Source organism: Pipistrellus kuhlii, unplaced genomic scaffold (genome assembly GCF_014108245.1).
Source record: "Pipistrellus kuhlii isolate mPipKuh1 unplaced genomic scaffold, mPipKuh1.p scaffold_m20_p_11, whole genome shotgun sequence".
Taxonomy (NCBI): Eukaryota; Metazoa; Chordata; class Mammalia; order Chiroptera; family Vespertilionidae; genus Pipistrellus; species Pipistrellus kuhlii.
In genome coordinates this window covers 28,784,059-28,812,017 of record NW_023425416.1, presented here as the reverse complement: position 1 = coordinate 28,812,017, position 27,959 = coordinate 28,784,059, and the positions used below count along the sequence as shown (strand labels likewise).

General features: G+C 49.0%; 2 protein-coding genes across 5 annotated transcripts in view; one reads left to right on the top strand and one right to left on the bottom strand.

Annotated features, from left to right (window-relative positions):
- The window catches only part of TMEM108 (transmembrane protein 108), a 218,600-nt gene that overhangs the window by 181,173 nt on the left and 9,468 nt on the right, over nucleotides 1-27,959 (top strand). For all 4 annotated transcript variants that reach the window (XM_036431447.2, XM_036431445.2, XM_045579282.1 and 1 more), the window contains exon 4: nucleotides 22,882-24,294. In XM_036431447.2, the coding sequence (XP_036287340.1) occupies nucleotides 22,882-24,294 (1,413 nt within the window). The remainder of the gene's footprint in view (nucleotides 1-22,881; nucleotides 24,295-27,959) is intronic.
- LOC118715336 (ribose-phosphate pyrophosphokinase 1) lies at nucleotides 97-1,053 on the bottom strand. Its single transcript, XM_036431449.1, has one exon. The coding sequence runs from the start codon at nucleotides 1,051-1,053 to the stop codon at nucleotides 97-99; it is 957 nt and encodes a 318-aa protein (XP_036287342.1).

The window sequence follows — 27,959 nt, the reverse complement described above, 5'->3', positions numbered from 1 at the left end:
GCTGGGGCTTCTGCTGACTTTTTCATTCAACACGAAAGGAAAGCAAGGAGAGGGGTTCGCTTTATTTTTTGAAAGCCTCAGAAGGTACGTATTCTGTTATAGAGGGACATGGCTGAACAGGTAGGAAACAGATTCCCCGTTGTGAATCCTCCTGATGGCTTCTGCCAGGATGATGGAGATGTCGATCACCTGTACTTTGGGACAGTGCCTCATGTTATCCTCCTGAGGGATGGTATTGGTGACCACTACTGCTTCGAAGCAGGCGTTGTTGATGCGATAAATGGCCGGGCCAGATAAGATCCCGTGAGTCAGGATAGCATAAATTCTGGTGGCTCCAGCTGCAAGAAGTTTGTCGGCTGCGTGGCAGATTGTGCCACAAGTGTCAGCCATGTCATCCACCAGAATGGCCACCCGGTCCTTCACGTCTCCTACCAGCAACATGCGGTCCACCTCGTTGGCCTTCTTCCGGTCTTTGTGAATCAAGGCAAAGTCAACATTCAGCTGGTCTGCGATGGAGGTAACTCTCTTAGCTCCCCCCGCATCGGGCGAGACGACCGTGCAGTCCCTCCACTCAGAGATATTCTCCCGTATCCACTTCAGGACAGCTGGTTCTGCGTACAGGTTGTCCACAGGGATGTCGAAAAAGCCCTGGATTTGAGAAGCATGGAGGTCCATGGTAATAATATGATCTGCACCCGCTACGGAGAGCATATTTGCCACAAGCTTGGCTGAGATGGGAGCCCGGCTCTTATCCTTCTTATCCTGCCGGGCGTAAGGGAAGCACGGGATGATCGCAGTGACCCGGCTGGCGGAAGCCATCTTACAGGCGTTAATCATGATCAGAAGCTCCATCAGGTTGTCGTTAATTTCACCACAGCCGCTCTGAACGATGTAGACATCCTCTCCCCGGACACTTTCCCCAATTTCAACACAGATCTCCTGGTTGCTGAATTTCGTGGTCAGCACCTTGGCTAGCTCCAGGCCCAGGCGGTCAGCAATTTTCTGGGACAAGTCCAGGTTGGAGCTGCCGCTGAAGATTTTGATGTTCGGCATCTTGGCCCACTACCCTGGGCGCCGTTTGCTGGCGATCACTGCTGTGGTGGGACCCAAACCGAAGTCAGTCCAGAGATAGTGCTATAAGCTTCGTGTTGTCCCTCCACCATCTTAGTCAAGTCTTAATGTTAATTCATTAAAAACTCAGCACACCAGTAATACTAGCTACATTTCAAGTACATAATAACCGTGTGTGGCTAGTGGCTCCCCTAGGGCAGCAGAGACATAGAACATTTCCATTATTGCAGAGAGTTCTGTAGATGGCACTGCTCTGTTCCGAAGGCGGAATTCAGCTCACCTTCTATGACTAGTTAAATTTATATTGGAAAAGCAGCCACATCCACCCTTATATCTACTACCTATCGCTACTTCCGCACTGGGCAGGGTTGAATAGTTGGCAACAGAGACCATTTAGCCCATGAAATTCAAAGAATTTGCTACCTGGATCTTTACAGAAAATATGTGTAAAGATATCCTGCTCTCTTCCCTTTCCCCAGGGGGAAAAAAAAATGTACATGGCTACATATAAAATTTTACACATAATTTTAGGAAATATATGAAGCCCCTTACTTCCATCCATATTAACCAAGCTCAGGTGGCAAGTTTCTAGGCTAGTTACATTTTTCCAGAATCTTCCGTCCCCAGTTTCAGGCTACTGAAACCACAAATGCTAGAGTTTTGTGATTTCAAAAGATTAACAACATCTTTATAACGTAACACCACTCCAGTAATGCTCAGTGTGCATTTTCATACAACATCCCTCATATCCTCTGAGTTTAACTGACAAGCCCACCTCAGACCATTGCCTCTACTTAATGTAAACCCTCTCCTACTTTTAACTCTTCCTCCAAGTGTCTGGTTTCAATTACTCTTTGTTAGAATCACTATTCAAACCATCTGTTATCTATAGAGAGTTGTCAAAACGTTAAATATTTCCCATCTTTTCCAGTTCTTGAAGTCTTCATCAGTAAAACACCTGCATTTAGCACCTGCATTTAGCCTTCTTCTTCCACTAGCTGTCCTGCTCATGCTCAAACACCTGCACACCCTGCTTCCAGAGACACATGTAGTGAGCCGCCTGAATGAAGATCCTACAGAACATCTTTGCAGTTTTTATTGAGTTACATATTGGTAAGAAGGGAATTTGTCCACATACATGTCCATACGCACACACCTGCACACACTCACACATTCTAGAGAGCATAGAGCCCTGATCTTATTAGCCAAAAGGACAGAATGTCATCTGAAGTCCTGGGATGGAGGCACACCAGGGGCAAGAGGTGATAATTGATACAGCGTGTCTCAGAATGAACTCTCTTCAGCCCCCAGAGTCCCTAACCTCTAAAACACTGGTCTTTCCAAATCCAAAAAGCTCAAGCCTTACTTGTCAGCTTTTTACACTGATAATTTATATCGCCATCCAGAAAGAACATAATCTAACAGTCTTTGTGCTTCTATAGAAATGTTAGGCCCTCCTGTAGTTGTTTTGTTTTTTTGTTTTTTTTTTAACAAATTCAGCATCAGCAAGATATGAACATCTTCATTTATTCAACCTGTCATTCTTTTTTTGTTTTTAATTTATCAAGTACCTGCTATTTCCAAGAACAGTTCTAGATGTTGGAGATATGCCAGTGGGGGTGGGAAGAAATGTGTTGCCTTGGTAATGCTTACATTCCACTGGAGAATACTGAAAATAAAATTAGTAAAAATAGACATGTAATATGAACTGAGATAGTGTTACATATTATGGGGGGGGGGGGGAAAATAAGTAGGTCAGGGGATAAAGGGTAATAAGGATGCCCTTTCATAGGTGGGTGGTCGCGAAGGGTTCAGATGACACAGTGGCAGAAACCAGCACTGAGTGCAGGAGACAACAAGGCCAAGACCCTAAGCAGCAGCCAGGTGGTGGCTGGAGGAGCAGCATGGAGGTCAGTGTGGCTGGAGCAGGAGGAGGGAGGGACAGGAAAGAAAGATGTCAGAGGAAAAGTTGATGGCCCATTAAGACTTGGACTCTTGCTCTAAAGGGTTTTGATATCATGTTTAATACCATCTTGCTTTGGATGATATTTTGCCCCCTACTTTTAAGCCTTCTGGGAAATATCATTATCTCTCAGTCCACCCAGACTGATTTAATTTTCCCTTTATGTGGGTCACCCAGGCACCGAGGTAGGTCTAAGGACCTCAAGCCCTAATTCCCTTCCCCTCAGCCCACCCTTCTCCCCTCCTCTCAGTCTACCTTTCACTCTAGATGTGGCTGCAAGAATCAGACACGTGGGAAAGTAACCAGAAGTACCTGTCTCAGCCTACTCCACATCTTCTTGGTTCTGCCCTGACTTCCCTGCCACCGCCATGTGGGATGACTGCAGGGACCCCGAGGCCCTCTGTTGCATGCACACTCCTGACATGTGAGCACGTTCACAACCTTTCACTAAGGAGGGACAGAGACAGTGGACAGATTCTTCCTTTGTCCTTCAAAGGACAGTGAGGGACATTCTACACAGCTTCTCCAAGGGTCCCAGCAAGATTGAACCCCAACTATCCTTAGTGGCAGTCAACTCAACAACACAATCTTTGATGCTATTTCCCTCCTTTGCTTTTCACTCTTCTCAGTCAGGCCCCTGCACCTGTTCCCTGAAATCACTCTGCACAGTGAACTTCAGTTAAGCCATGTCTCAGACTTTTTTTTTTTTTTTTGGGGGGGGGAACCTAGGATAAAACAGCGCTTTTCCCTTCACCTTCCTCACTCTGCTCCTGCCTCTTCATTCAGATGCTCTTAGAGTCAGAGAGATCTTTAGAGAGTATTCTTCTCAACACCTTTTGGTTACAGATAAGGAAACAGAGGTCCAAAGAAGTTAATGTGCCTCCGCTATAATTTGTCTTTCTTGTGGAAAAGAGAAGAGCCAGTGGAAAAATCAAAAACATTAAGGGACAACAGAGCTTGGCAGACAGTTCTAAGGTCAAGAATAAGACTTTTTTTTTAAGAGAAAGAAACAAGAACTAGCCTTTGCCATGGCATAAAAGGAATCGGTACCTGAGGAGCTGAAATGGAGAAGTAACTGTACAATTTTTTTGTAAATAAACAATATGTTTAAGGATGTTCAAATTCTATCTTTTCTAGAGAGTTTAGTTTCTTAGCAAGGCAATCCCTGTATTTTCAATGAGCATACTAATATGTCCTGACGAGATTCCATGCTGCTGCTTTGGGTGAGTCAAGGGCGTTCTGAAACAGGGATGGCAGGCTGGGGATCAGGAGGTTGAACTTCTAATTATCCGTGGGCCATTAATTAACTCTGTGAACTTGAGCAAGTCACTTTCTCTGTGCTGTGACTCAGTTCCTCCTTTACAAAACGACTATTAGTCTTAGAATGTTAACTTCTGGAGTGGCTTTGGAGCTCACCGTCATTGTGTAGGTCCAAAGAAGAGAAGTAAGTTTCTGAAAGTCACTGAGTGAGAATCGGATCTGGCAATGTCACCCTGACTTTCTTGGCCCTCTTCTGTGGGTGAATTTTGAAATCTTCCCATGAAAACAAGTAATCCCAGGATGGAACTATAAGAGAGTATTTTGGCCTGAAGGATCCCATCATCAAACTGAGGAGACATTTGGCACACATAAATAGTTATTATAAGACAGCAAGTGAGATCCAATATGCAGAATCACTTTCACTTTTTTGGCCAGTCTGAAAAGCAAGTTGTCTGGAAAATCAGTGAGATTTGAGTACAGCTTTGAAAAAATAAATGGTGGGTGGAAAAGCTCACTATAGATGTAACCAGAGCAAAGCCATGGACTTGGGATCAACCAGGAGGACACTGACTGGATCTATCCAGCCGGAGTGGGTTGGGTGAATAGGATTGATGAGTCATGGTCCTGGGGGAGAAGGAATTCCTTTTGTTTTGTTTTGTTTTGTTTTGTTTTTAATATATTTTAATTTATAAAGGAAGGGAAAGGGAGAGATAGAAACGCCAATGATAAAAAGAGAATCATTGATCAGCTTCCTCCTGCACACTCCACAATTCAGGCATGTGCCCTGACCGGGAAATGAACCGTGACCTCCTGGTCGATGCTTCAGCCACTGAGCCACACCATCCAAGCAGAAGGGTTTCTTGGGGTCTTTCTTTCCTGGGGATAATTGGAAGCTAAATATAGTGAGGGCCTCTGAACTTATTATTTCAAGCTGTAACAGAGGAAAATAGAAAGTGGAAACTATGACCAGTTCTTTTATGGTATTATAATTAAGTAGAGTTAAATCTGCTAATTTATGATTTGTCCTCAAGCAGTTTTTTATTTTTAAATGACATTTCAAGTATAACCAATACACAGTGTCCCTGGCACTAGGGCTAGTTTTAAAATTCAATTAGTACAGCGATTTTCAACCTTTTCCATCTCATGCCATACATACACTAATTACTGAAATTCTTCAGCACACTAAAAAATACATTTTGCCAACCTGACAAAAAATTAGTTATGATTTTGATTGACTTGAAAATACTAATAATAATAATAATTTCCTATCCTTTTTTTTACCAAAGTGACTTTTAAAAATCAGATGCCTATACTTGTATATAAGGATTTCTGGTACCAAGAATTAGCCAATCAGGTGCAGCTTTATTATGAGATGTAACCAATAAGATGGAACTCTTATTATATGACCTAAATATTTATGGTTCAAGACAGGACATTCACACCAGGACAGCTATTGTTGTGTTGGCTGTTGTCATTTTTTTTATTTGACAGTCTTAGGGAAAAGAAGTCAGTGTCCCAGAATAAATAGTCAGATATTGCATGTTTTAAAATTCTTGTTGCCGAAACCGGTTTGGCTCTGTGGATAGAGCGTCAGTCTGTGGACTGAAAGGTCCCAGGTTCGATTCTTGTCAAGGGCATGTACCTTGGTTGCGGGCACATCCCCAGTGGTAGGGTGCGGGGGGCAGCTGATCGATGTTTCTAGCTTTCTATCCCTCTCCCTTCCTCTCTGTAAAAAAATCAATGAAATATATATATTTTTTAAATTCTTGTGGCACACCTATGTGCCACAGTACACTGAAAATCGCTGAATCGGTTGAATTATTAAGAGCAACTGATTTTTTTTTTTTTTTTTTTTTGCTGGTAATTGTCGTATTTTCCGGCGTATAAGACGACTTTTGAAACGAAAAAAAGTCAACCGAAAATCGGGGGCAAAAGACCAAAATTGCACAAAAATTACCTGCAGATAGATCTTGACGGCAAAGTAAGTCTTTTCTTTGAAATGGGGGGGTAGTTTTATACAGCGAATATAGGCCTAAACCTATGTTTTAACTGTAAAAATTAGGGGGTCGTCTTATACGCCGGAAAATACGGTGTTTAAAACAGATTGTTTAAGTACAGTTGTTTAAAAGCTGAAATACATGTGGCTCACCCATCTTGATAAATTTCCTGTTTTTCACCAATTTCCATTTCCACCAATGGGATTGGTGGAAAGATGAGGGAGAGACTCAAAGTTTTGTTTTGGGCATGGATAATTAGAGAAATATAGCCATGGCAGAACATAGCAGCACATATAATTTAAAAACAAAGGAGCAAGTACTGAAATACTAAAACAACAAAACAACATAGAGATCGTAAAATAAGATGAGAGCCATAAGTTCTAACAACATTTATGTCAATAAATGGCAATAGATTAAAGTCCATTACTAGATGACAAAGACTTTTGTCTAAAACAAAATATAGCTATATGTTCTATTCGCCTAAAGCACAGTGTCACAAAAGATTTACAAATAAAAGCATAGAAAAACTGGACAAAGATAAAACAATATATTTTTAAATTATAAAAACAAAAGAGGCAAAATAACAGAGGAATGGCAATATTAATACTGATTAGAATAAAACTCAAGGGAGGAAAATTTGGGCTAAAGAAGATTGTTTTATAAAAGGTGTGATCTTTAATAAATGTAGAATGTACTACAACATAGCATAGAAATAGAAAGCAAAAGCTATTCGAAGACAAAGAAAAGCTAGAAAGAAACACAACTGTAGAAAAAGTAGTATACCATATTTAGTCATCAGTAAATCATGAAGTTAGAAATAAACAGGATTTAAATATGCTTAATAAGGTTAATTTGATAGTTTATATGTCAAACTTTGTGCCCTATAAATGATATACTCCTAGTTTAAAATTTCCATGGATTATTTATTTTTAAGAAATTAATCTATACTGGACCAAAAATTTTAAAACCTCAATAAAGTAAAAAAAAAAAAAAAAAAGAAAAAGAAAAAAAAAGAAAAGAAAAGGAAGGTGGGAGGGAGGGGAATTAGTACAAATCGGTAGGGTTAGAAATAAAAAATAAGACCTGGCCAGTGTAGCTAAGTGGTTAGAGCATTGACCTCTCCATGGAGGGGTGGCAGGTTTGATTCCTAGTCAAGGGCACATACCTGGTTGCAGGTTCAATCCTGGGCCCCAGTCAGAGCATGTGTGGAAGGCAGACAATTATGTGTGTCTCTCACACAGATGTTTCTTTCTCTTCTCTCTCTCCTTCTCCCCTTTCTCTAAAAATCATGAGAGGGAAGGGAAATATCTAAGGGTGAGGAAAAATAGATAGGTAAAAATAAAAATCTTAAATAAGTATTAGGTATTAGAGACAATGAAAAATGTGAATACAGTTTGCATAGAAAATAACAGCAGTGCAAAAATTACATGTCAACGCTTGAGGATGAAAGGTGATTAATATTTTATAAAAATGGCCAAAGCACATGAAAAAGTTGAAGGAAGGTAGATTGGTAATAAATTCTGAATGCAAACGCAAAGAAAAAAAAAAAAAAAACTTTAAGGCTCAATTCAGGCAACAAATTCATATCCTTGAGAGCTTTCATCATTTAATGAGAAAGAATGATGATAAGGGGCCTATGAATTCAGCTCAAAAAAATCAAAGGGCAAAATATACTTAAAGCATAAAAAGGAAAATAAAAAATAAAAGGGAGTATAACTGGAAAGTCAAAAAACAATCACACATGAATATATTCAGGAGTTATATTGTTGAAAAATAGGTACAAGTGTGCCTTTGACAAGTCTGTAAAAAAGGGCACACCCACCCCCCCCCCCCCGATGGAATTGGTGATATGGAGAGCAATCTGATGCTTGATCTGGGCTTCAGGGTTAGGAGAGCCTGTTCTTTGTAAGGATTTCTGAGATGCAAACATATACATTTCTAGTCTTGGTTCTTCCAAAATGAAGAGGAAAGGCCCAAACCTACTAGAGCAGTGACACAACACAATCTGGTGCGGCCTCAGATATCAGAACCATCCTGTCCACCAGGGAGCGGGAAGCCAGGGAGACTCACGAGGATTGTCGCATCTGTGTCTGCTTTGCGCCGTCTTCTCATCGCTGACTCCGTCAGTTAGTGTTAGGGCCTTAATCTAAGGTGAGGTGGGCGTGTGGGGGCCGCCCCAACTCTGTCTCCTTTGGGCTTCTAGATTGACAGAGAAGTACGAGGTGTGCGATTTGAATTGGGAGAAAGGTGGTATCTTGGGGAGGCATCTGAGGAGCCAGCAGAGGAGCTCGTGGTGGTCTCAGTTGCTGTGTTCAGGCTCCTCCTTCAGAACCAGAATGGTGCTGTGTCCTGCCTACTGCTCAGAGTCATCATGCAGCCCATTTCCCTACTTTCCTTCACAGGCACGTGCCCACTCCTAGATTTTGTTTTCGGCATTCTGGAGAAGCGTTGATTTGCCCGTGCCCTTTAAGGTTGCTTAGCAATGAGACCCCAGGAGGCAGGGTGAGCAGCATGGGATTTCACAGGTGGCTCTTGCTGCTCCCTGTTCTGTTTGCTTCCGCCCTCTGCTTCAGCTCATTTTCATCGTCTTACTCCTCTATGGAGTATTGATCGGAGTTTTTATGCTACAAGACTCATGTCTGTGTCTGTCCTGTCGTAAACCACCTGGAAGCCTTTTTCAGAGCATGAAAGGCGTACGTCAGAGACATATCACATCCATTTGGATGCCCGTGTCTGTGGTGGGAGCATGGCATACACCACATCAGGGGTGTGCCAGTGAGGCTCTGAGCTGGGGGTGCATCTGGAGATTCAGACTCATCGAAGCCACCCAGAAATCCCGCCAGGCACCTCACAGACACCTGCCGCGCTGGAGGGACACAGAGGAAGAGCCGGCATCCAGAGCATCCCTTCCTTCAGCCCTCTCTCCAGGGGAGTTTTGGCGGGAAGCTTGTTTACTACAATACTAGGAGTTGTACAGAATATACGTATTAAGGTTTTTATATTGGGTTCTAGCAGCACATCTGTGAAACAGTGGAAGGTGGAAGGAACAAGGGCTTGGAGTCAGACAGACCTGGGTCCAAAGCTCAGACAGGAGAGTCAAAAGTTCTCTTACCGAGAGAGGTGGCCCACAGTGTGGCGTGGCGCCTCCCCTGCCACTCCACAGGCACCCACGCCTCACTAGCCCCCTGCAGCCCCCACCCTGCCAAACAGACGCCGGCGAGCCCAGCTCAGAGCTGCGTGAGGCGCCAAGCAGCCTCGTAACTGCAGCAGTCGTTGGTCGGATCTTTAAATGTCATATAGACATTTTTACACAGATATAAATTTCTAATTTTGCTTTTTTTCCTTTACACATTCCATTGGCAATATGTGCTAAGCACATGTTTAAAAAAAAAAAAAACCTAACTATAGTTCATTTCTGATTTTTCTACTTTAAAATGATCAGCACCTTACCTCCTCATGCATAATTCATGGTGTAAACCAGAAGTTCCTTTTTGAGCTCCCGGCAGGGAGGGCAAGTGTGAAGGTACAGTTTGTGGGTCATTCATTCCAAGTTATGATCCCCAGGAACTCCACTGTTCAACCCATTCCCGTTCAGGGCACAGACTTTCGGCTGGACATGTCTCTGTGTCACTGCACAGCATTTGTGAATGGCTGCACAGAAGAAAAATGCTCCAGTGTTCTGCCCTTTGAGGCTGTTGGTTTTTCCTTTGCTTCCTAGAGTCTGGAAGCAAGACATTGTGTAAGCACACCTCTTCTTCTAGGTGATACTGTTGGGAAAACTTCTGTTCATGTTCGCATCTCTGAACTCAGGGTGCATCTTACGGTCTCTGACAGCGGATAGCACTCACGACCGTTCCCATTGTCCAGGCACGGACGAATGTGGGTCTTGGTGGTTCATCTAATAATCTCCCTTTTGTGGCAAGTGTGCCATTGGTATTATGCCTTTTTGACTGCTGTTTACAATGTCTTCACAAAGATTCACTGTGACTCATCATTGAGGCAGAAAGTTGTGGATATAGAGGGCATCAAAGTGGAGCAACAGGATAGAATCTTGGTATTAGTGGAAGAAACGTTCATCCTTATAACATGGTCTCCATTCCATTGGCAGAGCAACTACCAAGTTCTCTATGGCACTAAAAGGACGAAGACACTCACAGAGCCGCTGACAGTGAGATGTGTTTTGTTGCCGAGATGCTTTGCAAAACGGGTGGCAGATGCACACAGTGTGATGTAAATGAAGATACTCAATTTTAAAAAGTGTCTAGATAAGTCACCAATTATAGAATAAAAATTGAAAATGTAAGAAACCATTGTCATAGTTTAATGGGCACTATTTACTCTGTCCTATTAGTGCAAGAAACAATAGTATATTACTTCGTATAGTTAATGAAATATGGTACTTAAAACAAAAGCTAGAATTTCCTTAGATAACCATTATATCTCTTGCCCTGTTAGCATGAGAAAACATGCTCATTCACTTTCAGAATCACAAGTCTGCCCACCAGCTGATGTATCATCCACAGATGGGTTTGCCATGAACAACAAAGAGTTTTTGACATCCTAGAAGGAGGACACTGTAAAGGCATCTTGGGGATTCTATGGTCCTACACATAGAGATGCTGAATGCAGCCCAGAAGCCAGAGGCATTCATCCCATCATTGAACATTTATTTAATCAGATGGACCATGAGCAGGTGGACGCTTTGGGCACTGGGTGGAGAAGGGGGAAGGAGAAGAGAAGCGGACACGGAGGACATTTCAGATCGGACAGCTGCTCAGTCAGCCTTTAGCCGTGCTGATTTTCCTCCAGGACACTTTCCCCACAATCCCTTTCACCCTTCCCTTCTCTCCACTCCCACCTCCTTCCTTTGCTTTGGGTCACTCCTCTCCTCCATTCCCATCATCTTCCCGGTGGATGGTTAGTTTGGATGGGAAGGCAGGGGGCATGTAGGGAGAAAGCAGCACAAACAGAAGGCCTTGAAAAAACACTTGAAACTGTAATTGATCAGGAATTAGCAAGCTATAATCTGCCACCTCTTTTTGTAAATAAAGTTTTATTAAAATAGCCACACCTGATCATTGACATCTTGTCTACATCTGCTTTCACACTACAGTGGCAGAATTGAATAATTGTGACCGAGACCATGTCCACAAAGCCTAAAATGCTTTCTCTCTGGGCCTTTACAGAAAAAGTTTGTGGGCTCCTGGTCTAGCTAAAAGCTTCCCCAAGAGTATTCTGCAGAATTCTAGTTGTGCAAAATGTTAGATAGGTGTTACTGCAAAGAAAAGGATTCTCAGTTCAAATAATCTTGGAAACCCTGCTTTTTAAATTATGGAACCTCTCGTAGCCTTGGATGAACTCATGTACATTGTGAATTTCTGATGTGTGCGTTTTTTCAAGTTTATTTGAGAACTCTTTTCTCACGAAGCACTTGGTGGGTATGGAGTTTTTCAAGAACACACTGTGGGAAATGGCTCTTCAACAGGATCCAAGATAAATTATTAAGATGACCCAGGAGTGCCCAGGACACACTCATCTGTATAAAAAGTGGGAGGTAACTGAAGTGTTTGCTTGTGAATGTTTCAGTTATCTCTTGGAAGGTCCATAAAGAACTGCTAACACCACTCATCTTCCGGTGAGGTGGAGCTGGGAGGGAGACTTTCCCTGTATGTATTTTCTGCATTTTGACTTTTGGATTGTGCCAATATACTCTGTTACCTGGACAATCAGTGAATCAATCTGTCCATCAACATAATTAAATTTGAAAACAAATTCAAAATGGGAAACCCCTTTGGGAAACAGTTTTGGCAATTCTTAACAAACTTAAGTATACAGTGACCATATGTCCCTGCCGTTCTACTCCTAGGTGTTTACTCAAGAGAATTGAAAACATATGTCCATATAGAGACTTGAAAACAAATGTTTATAGCAGCTTCATTCATAACAGTCCTTCTCTGGAAATAACCCGCATGGTTAGCATCAGATGAATGAGCATACCAATTGGAGCATATCCGTTTAACGGAATACTACGCAGCAATAACAAAGGAAAAACCACTGAGACAGTCAGCAAATGGGCAAATTCCACAGCTGTTTGGATAAATTCCACAGATGTTATGCTGAGTGAAAGCCGGACACAAAACATTGTATCTATTGTAAATCCACTTATGTGCCGAAACCGGTTTGGCTCAATGGATAGAGCTTCAGCTTGGGGACTGAAGGGTCCCGGGTTCAATTCCGGTCAAGGGCATGTACCTTGGTTGCGGGCATATCCCCAGTAGGGGGTGTGCAAGAGGCAGCTGATTGATGACTCTCTCCCATTGATGTTTCTAACTCTCTATCTCTCTCCCTTCCTCTCTGTACAAAATCAATAAAATATATATATTTTTTAATAAATTTTAAAAAATCCACTTATGTGAGAATCTAGAACAGATGAAACCAACGGAAAGAGATGGTAATCAGATCGTTTTCTGCCTAACGTGGGTGTCAGGGAGATTTGACTGCAGAGGGCCAGAAGGGAACTTTCTAGGGAGATGAAATGTTCCATATCTTGAGTATGGCGGTGGCTGCACCGTTGTGTACATTTTCCGGAACTCAGCAATGGGTACACTTTAAACGTGTGGGTTTTAAACATGTAAATCATACGTCAATAGAGTTAACTTTTAAAAGAAAGAACTGTCTTCCTCAAAAGGAAGCAGTGAGGGAGGAAGGGTGTTCCGTAACTATTCGATAGAAGGTGGGTCTCATCAGTCCTCTAGTGTTGTTATAAGCAGGCTATGTCTCTGCCCACAGTGTGGGAGCCCCAGAGAAATGGAGAGGACTGAGGGGACCCTGCCTGCATCTGTTCTTTGTTTATCCCAGCCAGCTGGGGTTGTGGGCTAGAAACCAGCGTGTGCCTTGGGTACCTGAGCTGTTGGCAGCTGTGGCTGGAGTAGGGGAAGAACAGCTAAGCATATCTCAGTGGCAAGGAATTACCCCGCTCCTGCCTCGCCCTCCCCCATCTCCTGGCCTAGCTGGTAGGGGCAGCTGCCTTTCTCCTTCAAAGGAGGGTATCTACAAAGACAGCATCCCAGTTGGGCTGTGGGGATTAGAACTTGGCCTGGGGATTAGAACCCTTTAGGAATGTGCTTCAGTCCTGATCCTGGTTATTGTGTTGGTTTAAGTTCAGAGGCAGAGTTTGGACTGAGTGTGGACTGGAGCCAGGCCAGCGTGGAGCGCTGACTCTGCTTGTCTGCTCTAAGCCCTGCCAAAGCTAGGAGTCCTTCGATCAGGTGGTGAGCTTACTGGGGGCAGAGGTAATCAAGAATTGCCACTAACGGGTTTTTGCAGCCGGCAGTGTCCATAGCTGGGAGAAGAAAAGGAGAGGCAGAGAAGGAGAGTAAAGAAAAATAGAAATATATTTGCATCTGCATCTTGGCTCCACCTTGAATAGTAAATCTAGTAACCTCTCCAAACCTCAGTTTTAGGGGATAAGACCCACCTCACAAGTTTTTATGATTGGTCAAATTCAGAGGAGTAGAATACCTGCAAACAAAATGGATGCTTCAAACAAAACAAACAAAAATGTGTGTTATTGTGCACATTAGTGTTCTCCACCCATGGATAAACTTACTTTTAAGAATGTGCCAGAATGTTATCTGCCAATCTGCATTTTATTGCCTGCAGTGGGGAAAGAGGTAATAGCGGCTGTCTCTGTGGCTGAGATCATGATGGTAGTTTATCTGGAAACACAATACCACACTCCGCTTAGCCCTCAACAAATATGTGCTGAATGTGTGATTGAAGAAGTGAACAAATGGTGGGATGATAGGAGAGAATGCAGGTTTCTCCTCTTCCAGGAAGCATTCCTGGGTTCCTCCAGCTTTCATGGGACCCCCGTCAAATGGCTGTATGTAAAATCTGCTCCATTCAGCATAGTCCTGGGTTATAACCCACCTTCCCTCGTGTCCTCCATGTTCTTAGTGTCTGTTCTTGTCTTCTCGGCTTGACTTGGACGAGATTTTATTAGTGTTTCCTCCAGAAAGCTACCTCCATGTTTACACTGAATTATTCAGGCATCTAAATCCATATATTTATACCCCAAAAGAGAATAATCAAGAGGTGGAGAGTGGGTACCCTTATAATCATATAGGACATGGACTAAGATTTCTTCTTTTCTACCTCATGGGGTGTTGTGAAGATGAAGATGAAATGTAAGAATCCTTAGTTGAGTGCCTGGCACATGGTAGGTCCTCATAAGTGCAAATTTAGAATTAGTGGTAATTTCAGCATCAGTTCTGGGAGAAGTCGGGATGAGGGGGAGGGAAGCCTTGGTCCCCAAGCACACAGCCTGGGAGGCTGCCTTCCAAATCCAATTGTGAAATCTAATTCATGCTCAAAACCTAAATTATAGCTTGGAGCACGGGCATCGTGCCTTGAAATGGGGAATCAGGCATTTCACAAGGATGCACAGCTGTGTCGCCGGAGCCGCTTTGTTCCAGGCAGACAGCGGACCTTTGGCAGCCGGCAGGGCAGTGCCAGACAGCCCGCAGCCAGCTGCCCGCCGGGCCTGCGAGAATACCAAGCAGCCCTGCAGGGCGCTCCGGGAGAACATTACAGGGCTCGGGAGCAGGCGCGCTGTGTGCCAGAGAGAGCAGCCAGCCTTCTCTGCCGTCAGCCTCCACTTGGGCCTCTGCCTGCCCACCCTCCTCTCAGACACAGCCACCAGCCCTGCCAGCCTTCTCCCCCACCTCGGCAAGCTCTTTAGTGAGGAGGAGGAGGAGGAGTGCTAAGAAACTGCACTCAGACTGTCAGCAAGCCGCGGAGGGTGTCAGTGAACAGCCCCAGTGCTCTGTGTAGTAGGTGACCCTCGGCACCAACAGGCCAGGGCCTGTGTCTTTTCCTCCTGCTCCTGCCTCTGGGGGATTGGAAGGAGGGGTAGACAGGCGCTGGTGTGCGTAGCTCCCAGGACTGTCCAGGGGCTTCCCCTGATGAGCGCACTGGACCAGTCCCCTTGGGCGGGTCTGCAGGCTCTGTGCAGAGGTGTTGTTATTAGGTTTGTAGGAGACACCGGGGGCTTCTCTTGGAGCCTTCCAGGCCCTTGATGGGGCTCCCCCACAACAGTGTCCTCCTGTCTGTCCTTCTTCCCCATGGCTCTCATCAGAACGTTCCAGAGCACGCCCCCTGCCAATGCTGGGTGGGGCTCGTCCCTACAACCCAAACCCTCTCACCCAGCCCTTTATAACTTAGGAAGAAAACGAAAGCCAGTTTGTTTATGTCAGGAATGGAGCCTTCAGCGTGGGCATGGTGGGGCTGGGGTCTTGGGAGGGATGTGCAGGGTCCACCTCAGCCTTCTCCTGACTCTCTCCGCCAGACAGGCTGAATGTTTGAACTGGTTGTTAATCGCCAAAACAAGCAAAGTATAAATGGGACAAATAACACACATGCACACACACACCCAAACTGTCACATCACCGGACGCACATTACTTACTGCTTTCTGTTGTTGGCACTGTCTACAAAGAAATAAGCATCTATAATTTTGTAAGCATTCGGCTGCAAATAACTCAAGTGCGTGGAATTACTCCATTAAGTATTCTTTTATTCTCACAGTTCTCAGAAAACTGTGCTCCTAATGCGAGTCAGACAGTGAGCCCAGCTCCGGGGCTCTCCGTGCTCAGGGGCCTCCCAGCCCCAGGGAGTCCCCTATGTGCAGAGAAGCTAAAACCACAGTTACCTCCTGCTGCCTGCCTGGCACTGTGTGGGGCCTCTCGCCCCTCGGTCTCATATCCCCTTCCCTGACAGTGGCCTAAAGTCAGGCGTTATCATCCTTACGATGCAGCCGAGGAAAGCAAAGCTGAACTGATTTGCCTGAGGTCCCAAAGCTCGCCTGATTGATCCTACATCCTACTGACCCCAGGCCATGCCTTCCAGCCTCGCCACTGAGGGCTCTAAGGGGAGATGGGCCACAACATGGATGGGCACAGTGTGCCCAGTTTCTGTCCAGAAGAGGCGAGGGACCCTGACCTTGTCATGACACAGTGACAGTTCAAGTTGGGTTCCTAGCAGGAAAGGAGTGTGGGCAGAAGTGCTCGGTGAGGATGGGGGTGTCCATGCCAACACCTCATCCAGCTTCCATGTGTGAGGGACAGGGCAGCGCGGCCCTTGGTGACGATAAAGACGCTCTGATTTCCATGCAGCCGCTTCCTTGATCAAGAAGGTCATAACTGTTTCTATCACGCAGGCAGCCCTTACCCTGACCCCTCCATTGGAATGTGAACAGGTTAAAGAACAGTGTGTTCAGGTTGTTAGACTCCCTGACCATTTCACCTCCAAGCTCCACGCTTTGGCTCTGAGGCGAATATCAAAAAAGGCGAGACTTAGGTGGAATATAGATCGAGGCAGCTTATGGACTTTTCCTCCTCTGTCTCTAAGAAGGATCCAAAGTGGGTCTGTGGGTGCAGACCACGCCCAGGGAGCTGGCAAAGTTGCCTGCAAACCTCCCTTCAGCTAAGTCCCCTTCCAAAACCTCCCCCTGGGTGTCCTCACTCTGTCCCTGCTGTCTCACTTCTGTGGAACAATTTTTTCCATTTTTTTTAACGTTGGCATAATGTTAAGCTTGCAGAAAAGTTGCAAAGGTAAATCAGAGAGTTTCTATACATCCTGTACCCAGTGTCCTCTGCTGCTCGCATCTCACATTGCTAAGGCACATTTGTCACAACTAATAGATTGAACGAAACTGATAGATTATTACTTAACTGAAGTCCATTCTTTCTTTTTTTTTAATATATATTTATTGATTTTTTTTTTTTTTTTTTTTTTTCAGAGGGGAAGAGAGAGGGATAGAGAGTTAGAAACATCAATGAGAGAGAATCATCGATCAGCTGTCTCTTGCACGCCCCTACTGGGGATGTGCCCGCAACCAAGGTACATGCCCTTGACCAGAATGGAACCCGGGACCTTTCAGTCTGCAGGCCTACGCTCTACCCATTGAGCCAAACTGGTTTCGGCTGAAATCCATTCTTTATGCACATTGTCTTCATTTTTCCCTCATGTCCTTTTTCTGCACCAGGACCCCATCCAGGAGACCCCATTACACTGAGTAGTTATGTCTCCCTAGGTACCTGGTAGCTCTGACAGTTTCTCGGCCTTTCCTTGTTTTGATGACCTTGGCAACTGGGAGGAGTACTGGTCAGATATTTTCTAGAATGTTCCTTAATTGGGCTAAGTGTTTTCCTTATGATTAGACCAGGGCTGTGGGTTTGATGACGGGAAACTGCCAAGGTTAAGTGCCACTTTCCTATGAAGGGTACTCGCAGTGACTTCACCGCTGTTGGCGTTGACCTTGGCCACCTGGCTGAGGTAGTGTTTGTTGGGTTTTGTGCTGCAAAACATGGAACATTTTTATGAGCCTTTTCCTTTTATTTGGGAGAACTCAGGGCAGTCTGGACTGGTGCATTTGTGTTCTTTCCCATGATGTCAGCGAGATGTTCCCTGAATGCTAAGGATCCTGTTCTTTTTTTTTGTTGTTCTTTTTTTTAATATATTTTATTGATTTTCCACAGAGAGGAAGGAAGAGGGATAGAGAGAGAAACATTGACCAGCCGCCTCCTGCACACTCCCCACTGGGGATGTGCCCGCAACCAATGTACATGCCCTTGACCGGAATTGAACCTGGGACCTTTCAGGCCACAGACCGACACTCTATCCACTGAGCCAAACCGGTTTTTGGCAGGATCCTGTTCTTATATTAGAAGCCAAGACAACCTTTTCAGGCATCTTATTCTGACTCTCATGCTCATTGTTTGGCAGAAGTCTTTGAGGGCACATCTTTGTTGTGTGAGTGTGTGCCGCTGTCATAGTTGATTTCCTTCCCTTGTAAATTGGCAGCTCCATGAAGGAAATGGCCATGTCTTCAATGTGTGGACTCCACATGCTCTATACATATACTACATACATACACATATTAAAGTCATGCCTTCAACGTGTGAGCTCCATGCACCAGCCTCTAGCCTCCTCCCAGCCCACAAAGTGCACGCACGCCAGAAGCTTCATGGCGTTCCTAGGACACATTTGCTCCTTTCTTCCTTGGAAGCTGTAGTCAGAGCAACCGTGATGCTGTAGAAAGAGCCCAGAATCAGGTGTTGTTTCCCTTTCCTGAATCTGAGGAGGAGCAGAGGCCAGTAGGGGGTCCAAATCCAAATTAGCCTACTGAGCGCCGGCACTAGAGATTGGCGTCGAAAGCAGCAGCTTCCCTTCTGCACAGAGGGTGGTCCCGTCACTGTCGCTGCCTAGCAAACCCCAAACCTTCGCGGCCTAACAATACTCATCATTCATTTTGCTCATAATTCTGTCCTTTGGGCAGGGGGCCCTTGCCTCTGCTCCACCAAGACCCACTGGGGGAGCTCAACCGGGGCTGGAAAACCCACTTACAGTGGCTCATCCCGTGGCCGGCAGTCAATGCTGGCTGTCCCCAGGAAGTCCAGCTGGGACTGAAAGTCAGGGCCTCCGTTCCTTCCACCTGGGCCTCTTCCTGGGCTCCTCGCAGTGTGGTGCTGGCCTCTGAGAGCAAGCACCACGAATGGGGACCGGGCAGGAGCCGTTGCTTTTATGCCTGGCCTTCTGCAGTCACGTAGCATCTCCCCAGCCATCGTCACCACCCGCCCAGGTCCCGGCTGGGAACGCAGACCCATCGCTCACTGGGAGCTGTGTTTTTAACTGGGATCATCACAGCTGTTATGTCACTGCCTGTCTCCCCTGCTCACATGGGGCATTGCTTTGGATCAGAAATCTCTGTCCCTAGGGTCTCAAGCATCCAGGGTCAGAGAAACTGGATTTTAAATTCTAGCACTGCTACCTAGTGGCTGCTTTGGCTGTAGACTAATGACTTAACCGTGTTAGCATGGATGTGATGGGAAGTCTTGGGCAGCAAACATTGTTATTGCCTATTTTCTGCTCCCAGGAGAGGGCCTGTGGGGTGGGTGTGTGTGTGTGTGTTCACATGTGCATGCATGTGTCTTTGTTAGGGAGCTGTGATCTGTCAGCCCCAGAGCTGCAGCACAAAGTAAATTCACACTTGCTAGAGGTCACGGGTGCGTCTGAGGCACATGGGCCCCATCTCACATGGATTTCTTGCTTGTAGAGCTTTGAGGTTGTCCTCTGGGAAACACAGTCATAGACCTCATCCGTTCAACTGCTGAGTCAGTGATCTCCAGACATTTCTGGATCCAGGTGATGGCCTCGGGTAGCTGTAAGCACAAGCAGAACCTGACCTTTAGCCCTGTGGCCAGAAACACATGCCCAACAAGACTTGATGGACGGGAACATTTGGGATGTGGCTGCCTGGAGAGAGGGTGGCAGCAAAGATCTGCACCCAAAACACCTCACTTTCCTAAAGAAACTAGGGTCACAGGCATGAGTACCACTTAAGAGCAGTCACCCAACTCACCCCCTACAGTAATGAGTTTTCTGTATTTCTGAGTAAGAGAAACTGCTCCAAGGAATGAATTTATGTTTGGTCTTTAAAGTGAACGGGGACATTGATGTTCAGAGCCCCTGGGATACTGGGGTCACAGTGATGGAAGGAGAGCACTGTAAGTGCAGGGTGCTAGTGGGATTGGGAGGCAGTGAGCTGGCCCAGGCCCCCCACAGCCCTAGCCCCATAGAGCTGGCCTGGGCCAGGGCAGGTTGTTTTGTTGTGTCGGGCTCCCGCCTTCTCATCCATAAGGTGAGAGAGTGAGCTATCAGAGAGTACTAATTAAAAGTTTCTTCCAGCCGAGACCGGTTTGGCTCAATGGATAGAGCGTCGGCTTGGGGACTGAAAGGTCCCGGGTTCGATTCCGGTCAAGGGCATGTACCTTGGTTGCAGACATATCACCAGTAGGGGGTGTGCAAGAGGCAGCTGATCGATGACTCTCTCTCATCGATGTTTCTAACTCTCTATCTCTCTCCCTTCCTCTCTGTACAAAATCAATAAAATATATTAAAAAAAAAAAAAAAAAAAAAAGTTCCTTCCAGTCATAAGACAATCCTCTTGAAATTGGAAAAGCTCGTTTCCTGGCAAGATTGCACATTACCGCCCTGTAGGAAGCAGGCTCCCTGAGGGTCAGACTTGGTGTGCTGCGGGTGCTCTTCTCTTGTGTTGTTGAAACATCAGATGCAGAAGCTACATTTCCAAATGCCTGGTTATCGACGGCTGCCAACAAACCACCCCAAAACAGTGGCTGAAGGGAGTAAGTCATTTTATCCACTAACGTTAGGGTTGACTGGGCTCAGCTGGGGGCTCCCACGTGGGGCGTGTTGTGCGTTTGCCATCCAGCCGTGCTGGGCCGGGGTCACACTCGGCTCTTCGTTCTGATGTCTGAGGCCTGGCTGGGACTAGAGCAGCCGAGCCCCCGCTCACTCTCCACGTGGTCTCTGCACTCCCTCCACGCGGCAGCCTCTACATGGGGCTGGGGCCCCCAAGAGGAACCTGCAGAAACTGTGTGACCCGTTCTACCCTGGCCTCGGACATCCTGTGGCGTCACTTCTGCTCCGTTCTGCTCATTGAGGGGGTCACTCTGGTCCACCGAGGTTCAGCGAGAGGGAGGCAGGCTCCATGTCCTGGTGAGAGGAGTGCCAAGAACTTGCAAATGTCACACATGGGGAGGGCCTACGGCTGCTTACCCATGGGGGTGGCTTAGAAGGCTTCTCAGACGCCTTCAGTGGTGCCGTGGGGGTGAGAGGCACTGGAGAAATCGCTGGCAGTGGAAACCTAGTCTAATGGGGAGGGATGCTCTACTTAGAAGAACATGTTTTAAAATATATGTTTTATTGATTTTTTTTTTACAGAGAGGAAGAGAGAGGGAATAGAGAGCTAGAAACGTCGATGAGAGAGAAACATCGACCAGCTGCCTCTTGCACACCCCCTACCGGGGATGTGCCTGCAACCAATGTACATGCCCTTGACCGGAATCGAACCTGGGACCTTTCAGTCCGCAGGCCGACGCTCTATCCACTGAGCCAAACCGGTTTCGGCAGAAGAAGAAGAAGAACATGTTTTAAATCACAAGGAAAATGAGCTAGAACTCTGTTTCTATGTGTAAGGGAAAATGCATCCATGTGTCTTGTATGTATGCGTAAGCAATTTTAAGAGAAAAATTTTTACCTAAGTTAATTAATTAAGCAGTGGGATACCAGGCTCCGGGAAGGGGAGAAAATTAGAGCAGGGATTTCCAGCCCTCTTACTGTACTACTCCAAGTCCCTCCTCCCACCCCTGCTACGGTAGTTGTGAAATAAAGTTCATTGGCTGGGTTGTTCAAAGAACACCCTGTGTGTCCTATAGGGTCCTGAAATGGAGAAAGAAGAACACAGGTAAGAGGGAAGAAGAGTCAAAAGACTGATGATGGAAAATCAGTTCCCAAAAGATTGTGGGTCATTGCATTTGATTGTACCCAGCAGCCCATGGGGTGGGCACTGAGAGAGAGCCAGGCAGCCAGGTTCAACTCCCAGCCCACCATTCCCCAGCTGAGTGGGAGTGGGCTGGTCCTGCCCCTCTCTGTGCTTTTCCTCGGGCACCACAGGGAGCTCATAGCACCCGCCTCACCGGGTTGTTGTGAGGACTGTGCCAGGACAGGCCTCGCCCTGCGAGCAGCACGCGATGTGCAGGAAGCACTCAGTTCATTGTGGCCACGGCTCCCTTCAGTTCCCTCCTTGCCTTTGCCAGATGCAAATGGCATGCCCAATATGGACAGTGGGCACCCGACCAAACAAACAGAAGGAGCAGGGCCTTTTCCTCCCCCTGGGCCCTGGGATCACTGATGCATTGGAATTCTAGGTAGGAGGAGGCCTGCATGGACATCTGGGCTCCCATCCATCTGTGGGTTTCCACCCTGCACCCTCTCATCCTTATCCCGATAGCCTTTAAAAATCAGTTCCACATTTAAAGCATGTCAAGCTAGATTTTAGTCTTCATCGCTCTTATATATTTGGAATTGGAACCTCAGAGGCCATTATGCAAAACAATGCAAATGATATGCAAAGAGGCCCGGAGCCCCGATTGTGGGGAACAGGGTGAGCAGGCCAGCACAAAGGGCCTTGGGTGAAAATTTGCATCTGCCGAGAGGAAGGCCTCACACAGCTACTATGACAGTGTGCTGCCCTTTGCCCTCAGTGGTTAACCTTCGTGCCCAGGAGGAGAGGCGAACTCGGGTCTGATTTCCATGCTGAAGGTGACATGGAGGTTGGAGGTGTTTGGGTACTATGACGTTGTGGTAGTTTTTGTGATGCAAATGGAAAGTTGCTTTGAAATAATAACTAAGATCCAGACTCTGGCCCCCACCAGCTGTGTGTTCTTAGACAAGTCACTTCCCTCCCTGCCTCTGGGAAATGAGGGGGGCAGGCTGGGGACGTGTCAGAGGCATCTGGGGAAGGAAGGCCCAGCCGGCCGTTAGCTGGCTCTGCGCTGGGCTGGGTCTCCTCCTGACAGTACCTGGTGGCACCTCCTTAACAGGCCGGCCTCATGCGGTTAGGGCCGCAGCCGGACCTCGGAGATGCTCCAGGGCCTCCCTTCAGTTCCGGGCTCACAGGTTCTCGGCCTCTCCCGGCCTCTCACCTCTGCCCTCTGTCTCCCTCCAGGCTTCCTCCTGACCTTGGCGCTGACCGAAGCTCTGGCATTTGCTGCCCAGGAACCAACTCCCAGGGAATCTCTTCAAGTCCTGCCTCCCGGCACCATGGTGACCCCACCGCTCAGCTCCACCGGCCGCTCCGCCCTGGTGGCCGCCACCTCCAGGGTGACCTTGAGCCCCCGTCCCGATGGGCCCTTCTCACAGGCCGAAGCCGCCGTGGCAGCAGCAACACCCTCTCCAGAGGGACACCCTCCTGCAAACACCACCTCCACCACCGTGGCCACAGCCACCGCCCACCGCGCCGACGGCCCCCTGAGCACAGGGCCCCTTCCTGTCGCCAGGGCCACCGCCTCCTCCCGCCCAGAGGGCCGCCCCCGGGGAGAGGCTGGGCCCACCATCCCCATGACAAATCTGCCTGCAGCCACCAGCCGCCCCAGCCCAGCGCCCACCCGGGGGGCCACACGCAGGCCCCCCAGACCCGCCGGCTCCACCCGCAGGGGGGCTGGCGCCTCCTCCCGCCCCGCCCTGCCCGCCCTCGGGGGCCCCTCGGGGAGAAAGGAAGGCCCACGGGGCAGGAACCAGAGCTCCGTGCACCTGGGGCAGAAGCAGCCCCCGGCGAGAGCCTTTCCCGTCTTCAGAGGCAACGCCACGGGGTCCGCGGAGCCCGAGCCCTCCACCCGCACCCCCTGGAATCACTCCTCCTCGCCACAGACCCAGACCGTGGCCGCAGCCCCGGCGCCCAGCAGGACCACATGGGCACCGGGCACCACCCCCTCGGAGCGCACGGAAGCCACGCCGGGCCTCAGAGCGGACCAGGGGGACGGTCCGACCCTCACCAGCCCAGGAGGGCAGCCGGACGCCACCACGGACTCAGGCGCCCCCGCCAGCCCGCCCCCCACCCCAGTGCCTTCTCCGCACCCTCGTGGCGCCCCCCACGGCAGCTCCAGCCGCAGTGACTCCGGGCTCGCTGTCACCCCTGGGACCGGCCGGCCTCCGTCCGCCAGCTCGGGGGGCTCCAGAGCCGCCCCGGGGCCCACCCAGGCCGCCTTCGATGCCAGCGTCTCAGCCCCTCCCCAGGGGCTTCCTCAGGGAACATCCTCAGCGACACCCTCCGCCCCGGGGGCCCCGGCTCAGCCCGCCGGGCCCTCGGAAAGCACTGTCTCCCTGTCGGCCGGGGAGGAGGCTGTGGCCGCCGCCAGCATGACCGCCCGGCTGCCCCGTCCTCTGTCCACAGCGGTGTCCACAGCCACAGGGAACTTCCTCAACCGCCTGGTCCCCGCGGGCACCTGGAAGCCGGGCCCCGCCGGGAACGTCTCCCACATGGCCGAGGGGGACGCGCCCCAGCACAGAGCCGCCATCTGCCTGAGCAAGATGGACATTGCCTGGGTGGTCCTGGCCATCAGCGTGCCCATCTCCTCCTGCTGTGAGTGCCTGGCTTTCTCACTCCCCCCCCTCCCTTCCTCTCCCTCCTCCACACCAGCTGCCTGTGCCCAGAACCCCCTGGCCCAGGGTTAGACAGTCCCCACCAGGTGGGTGGCAAAGCTGTTCAGAACCCCTAGGAAGCAGGTGGCATGGCAGGGATCATGGTTCTCCCTGCCCTGGTCCTCGGCTCTGCCAGCCACAGCTCGGTGCCCACTGGTCATACAGGCACCACTCCCAGGGGCAGTTTGCCCTGCACATTGAAGGAAGAAACGCCGAGCTGGGAGCAGTGTGGCTCCCTGGAGGCCCCAGGGTTAGCGAGAGGCAGGCTGGGAGAGAGCCCACAGCGCCTATCTGCCAGGCCAGTGCCCCTGCCATGGCACCACCCGGCCCTCCAGGGTCACATGCGGCTGCCTGTGGTGATGTGGCAGCGAGGAGCCTGGGTGAGACTGGGCACTTGCCAAATCCAGCAGAGCGAGCCCTCACCTCTCCTCCATCCCTTCCACCTTCCTGTCTTCCCTCTCCTCCCACATCTTTTCCCCTCCTCCTGTCTCTCTTCCCCCATGAAAAAAGGGCAGAGCGGCCGTGGTTTTGCAGGAAGCCCTGGCAAACACAGTGCCTGTGGCCACCGGAGGCCTCAGCCACCTGTGGACTGCGCCGTTCGCTCCCCCGTTTTGTGTGTTCACGGAGGTGCGAGCTGTCCACGGCTTCCACGGGCGTTGTGAGAAGGGCTCTCCCCAGGTCACCGGCACTTCCTTGCTGCTACTTCCCCCTCATGCCCAGCCCCGGTGTCTCTGTAGAGAACCTGATGCCGTCACTGAGGACCGAGGGCTTCCTTTCCTTTGTGTCTTCGCCAGGGGCTTGATCCGAGGTTCTCAGTCTCTCTGATAACCTCACAGGAATGCTCACTGACCTCAGCCCCACCCCACCCACCCCGCACAGCCACCATCGGGCCTCCCTCTGAGCCCTCCGGGGGAGGAACCCCGGGTGCTCACTCGTGGGACAGCCCTTCTCCCTAGGTTGTTACCCTGCTCTCTTGGGGGCCAGAATTTGCCTCCTTGTACTTTTCACTCGTTTCCTAAGCCACGCCCTCTGAAACTGCACAGAACCACTCAGTCTACTGGCCCCACCACATTGGAAATGGCTCTCAAGGTCAGTCTTCTCTTTTCCCAGGCTGCTCACCCTGCTCCTGCAGGTGCCGACATGGGCTGCATGGCCCTGGCTGGCCCCCATCACGGCCCCTCCAGTGGCCTCCAGCCTGTCCTGCCCCCCAGAAGGGAGAGGACAGCGTCCCACACGCCTGGCCACGCAGAGGGGCGCGGTGGTCCTTTGTTCAGGCAGCGCATCCTGGCATCCGCGTTGTGGGTTGTGCTGACCGTCACGTCTCAGCCTGGGCTCACCCGCCCTGGAGGAGCCCAGCCCAGAACCTTCACACAGAAGAGCTGTACGGCAGGTCGTCTGGCCATCAGGGCAGGAGTGTGTGCCTTTAACACGGCATGGTTTCTGCTCGGCACTGCGCTCCAGCCACATCTGTCTAATCGGGATTCTGGCTCCTCTCCAGGAGCCGCCGCTCCGGCTCTCTGTCTCCTCCCAGTTGGAAAGCAGAGCAGACCTCCCCTGACAGGGTGAGCAGTCTGTCCGCTCAGGGACCCAGGTCACAGAAAATGAATATATTTGCAGGTTGCAGGTTTTATTGTTTCATTAGGCAGCTTTATTATCGCTCATGGAAACACATGCGTATTCTTTTCTTATTATCCTTAATCCTCGCCCGAGGATATGTTTACTGATTTGAAAGAAAGAGAGAGAAACATCAGTGCGAGAGACATTGATGTGAGAAACATCAATCGATTGCCTCCCATACATACCCAACTAGGGATCGAACCCACAACCAAGGCATGTTCTCTGACTGGGAACTGAAGCCGCAACCCTTTTGGTGCACAGGATGATGTTCTCACCAACCGAGCCACACCAGCCAGCGCCACAGTGTATCCTTAAAACTGGTGGTCTGCTTCTAAAACAGAAGAGTGAGCCCTAGCCGGTTGGCTCAGGGGATAGAGTGTTAGCCTGCAAATAGAAGGATCCCAGGTTCGACTCCGGTCAACGGCGTGCACCTCAGTTGCCGGCTCCTCCCTGGCCTTAATTGAGGTGCATTCAGGAGGCAATCAATTGATGTGTTTTTTTCACATTGATATTTCTGTCTTTCCCTCTCTCTTCCACTATCTCTAAAAACAATGGGAAGATATCCTCAATGAGGATTTAAAAACACACAAAGAATGACAATGAGAAGCTATTACACTATTAGCCAATAAGCAATTAATCATGGTCACAGTAGGAAGTAGCCACATTGGAGACAGCTTTCTGATTTTCCATCCTTCACATGTGCCCAGAGGCTCTAGTTTCCAAAGCGAGTTCCCATTGTTTTTAACCATTCCAGCCTTAAAACAGACTCGCCGGAGGAATGAAATACAGAAACAAACACTCCGGGTGAGGAACACCCCTACAGGTGGGGAGTCCGTCACCAGGTGGAGACTTCTCCAGGGGCCCTGATCACACGTGAGCCCACCCAGGTCTGGTGGTGGAGTCTGTTTGTCTGATAGAACACACTATCTCCCGAGTGCCCGTTGTGTGCCAGGCACTGGGCCAAGCACTGGGCAGTCAGCGATGTGTGCTGTGCTCCCCTGCCCGGAACGCTCTCCCGCCAGCTTCCTCTTTGCCTGGACTGCACAGCAGTAGATCTAGCCTTTGCCCCTACAGCCCACACCTGGGCTTTGCTCTGCTAGTCCTTTTTGCTGTGTGTGCGTGTGAGAGCAGAGCAGATCTTACCGCAAAGCCAGGAGCCCCGTGAGCTGCCTAAGCCGTGCGTAAGCACATCAGCCATGGCACAAGCAAGCACACCGCCTGGCACAACACCTGCAGAATGCTTCTGGCACAGCCTTCAGGCGCTGGGGCTGGGACAGGTACTTGGTCAAGGATGATATGCACCTGTGTTCAAAGCGGACCCTGTATCCCCGTGGACCTCTGACCCCACTTCCTTAGGCGTCTGTCCTGCATTTCCACTCCCCTGAGCTCGCTCACCGAGGCTCCTGCCTCGGCCTGGGCGGCCCTGGCTGCCTGCACACACAGCTGCTGTCCTCAGTCATGGCCCCGACTTCTCAGGGTCATCGTTCGCCTCGGAAGGCCCAGGGGAGAGGAGCATTAAGAGAGAATACTTGTCCCTGCAGGACGCGGTGCCCTTTCAAAGCACAGGTGCGTGTGGATACAGACTGTTTTCACGGCTGCACCCCAGGCCGAGGACTCTGTCTCAGACCTTCCCAACGCCGGCGTTTATCCTGAAGCCCTCTCGGCAGCCCCTCAAGAAGGGCCTCCTCCGTGGCCATTTGACGGGTATCTCGGGCAGTGTGGGTGGAAGGCAGGACCACACATAGATTCCCTCACATCTGGCTTTTCAGTCCAGCCCTGGCCCTGCTTTTTTTTCCACCTTCTAGAAGCCAGACTCCAGATTAGGGGTGTCGAACTCAATCAGAGAAGGGGCCAAAATCTAAAATCCAGCCTAAATCGCGGGCCGAATGGTTTACTGAACAGTCATAAACTGTCATTGTGATGGAAACGCAGCGGAGTGCAGTGATGACAGCGCGGTGCGGGCCACATTGCAAGGCCTGGCGGGACGGA

Coding starts and splice junctions, on each gene's coding strand:
- LOC118715336 (XM_036431449.1), bottom strand. CDS start 1,053: ATGCCGAACATCAAAATCTTCAGCGGCAGCTCCAACCTGGACTTGTCC.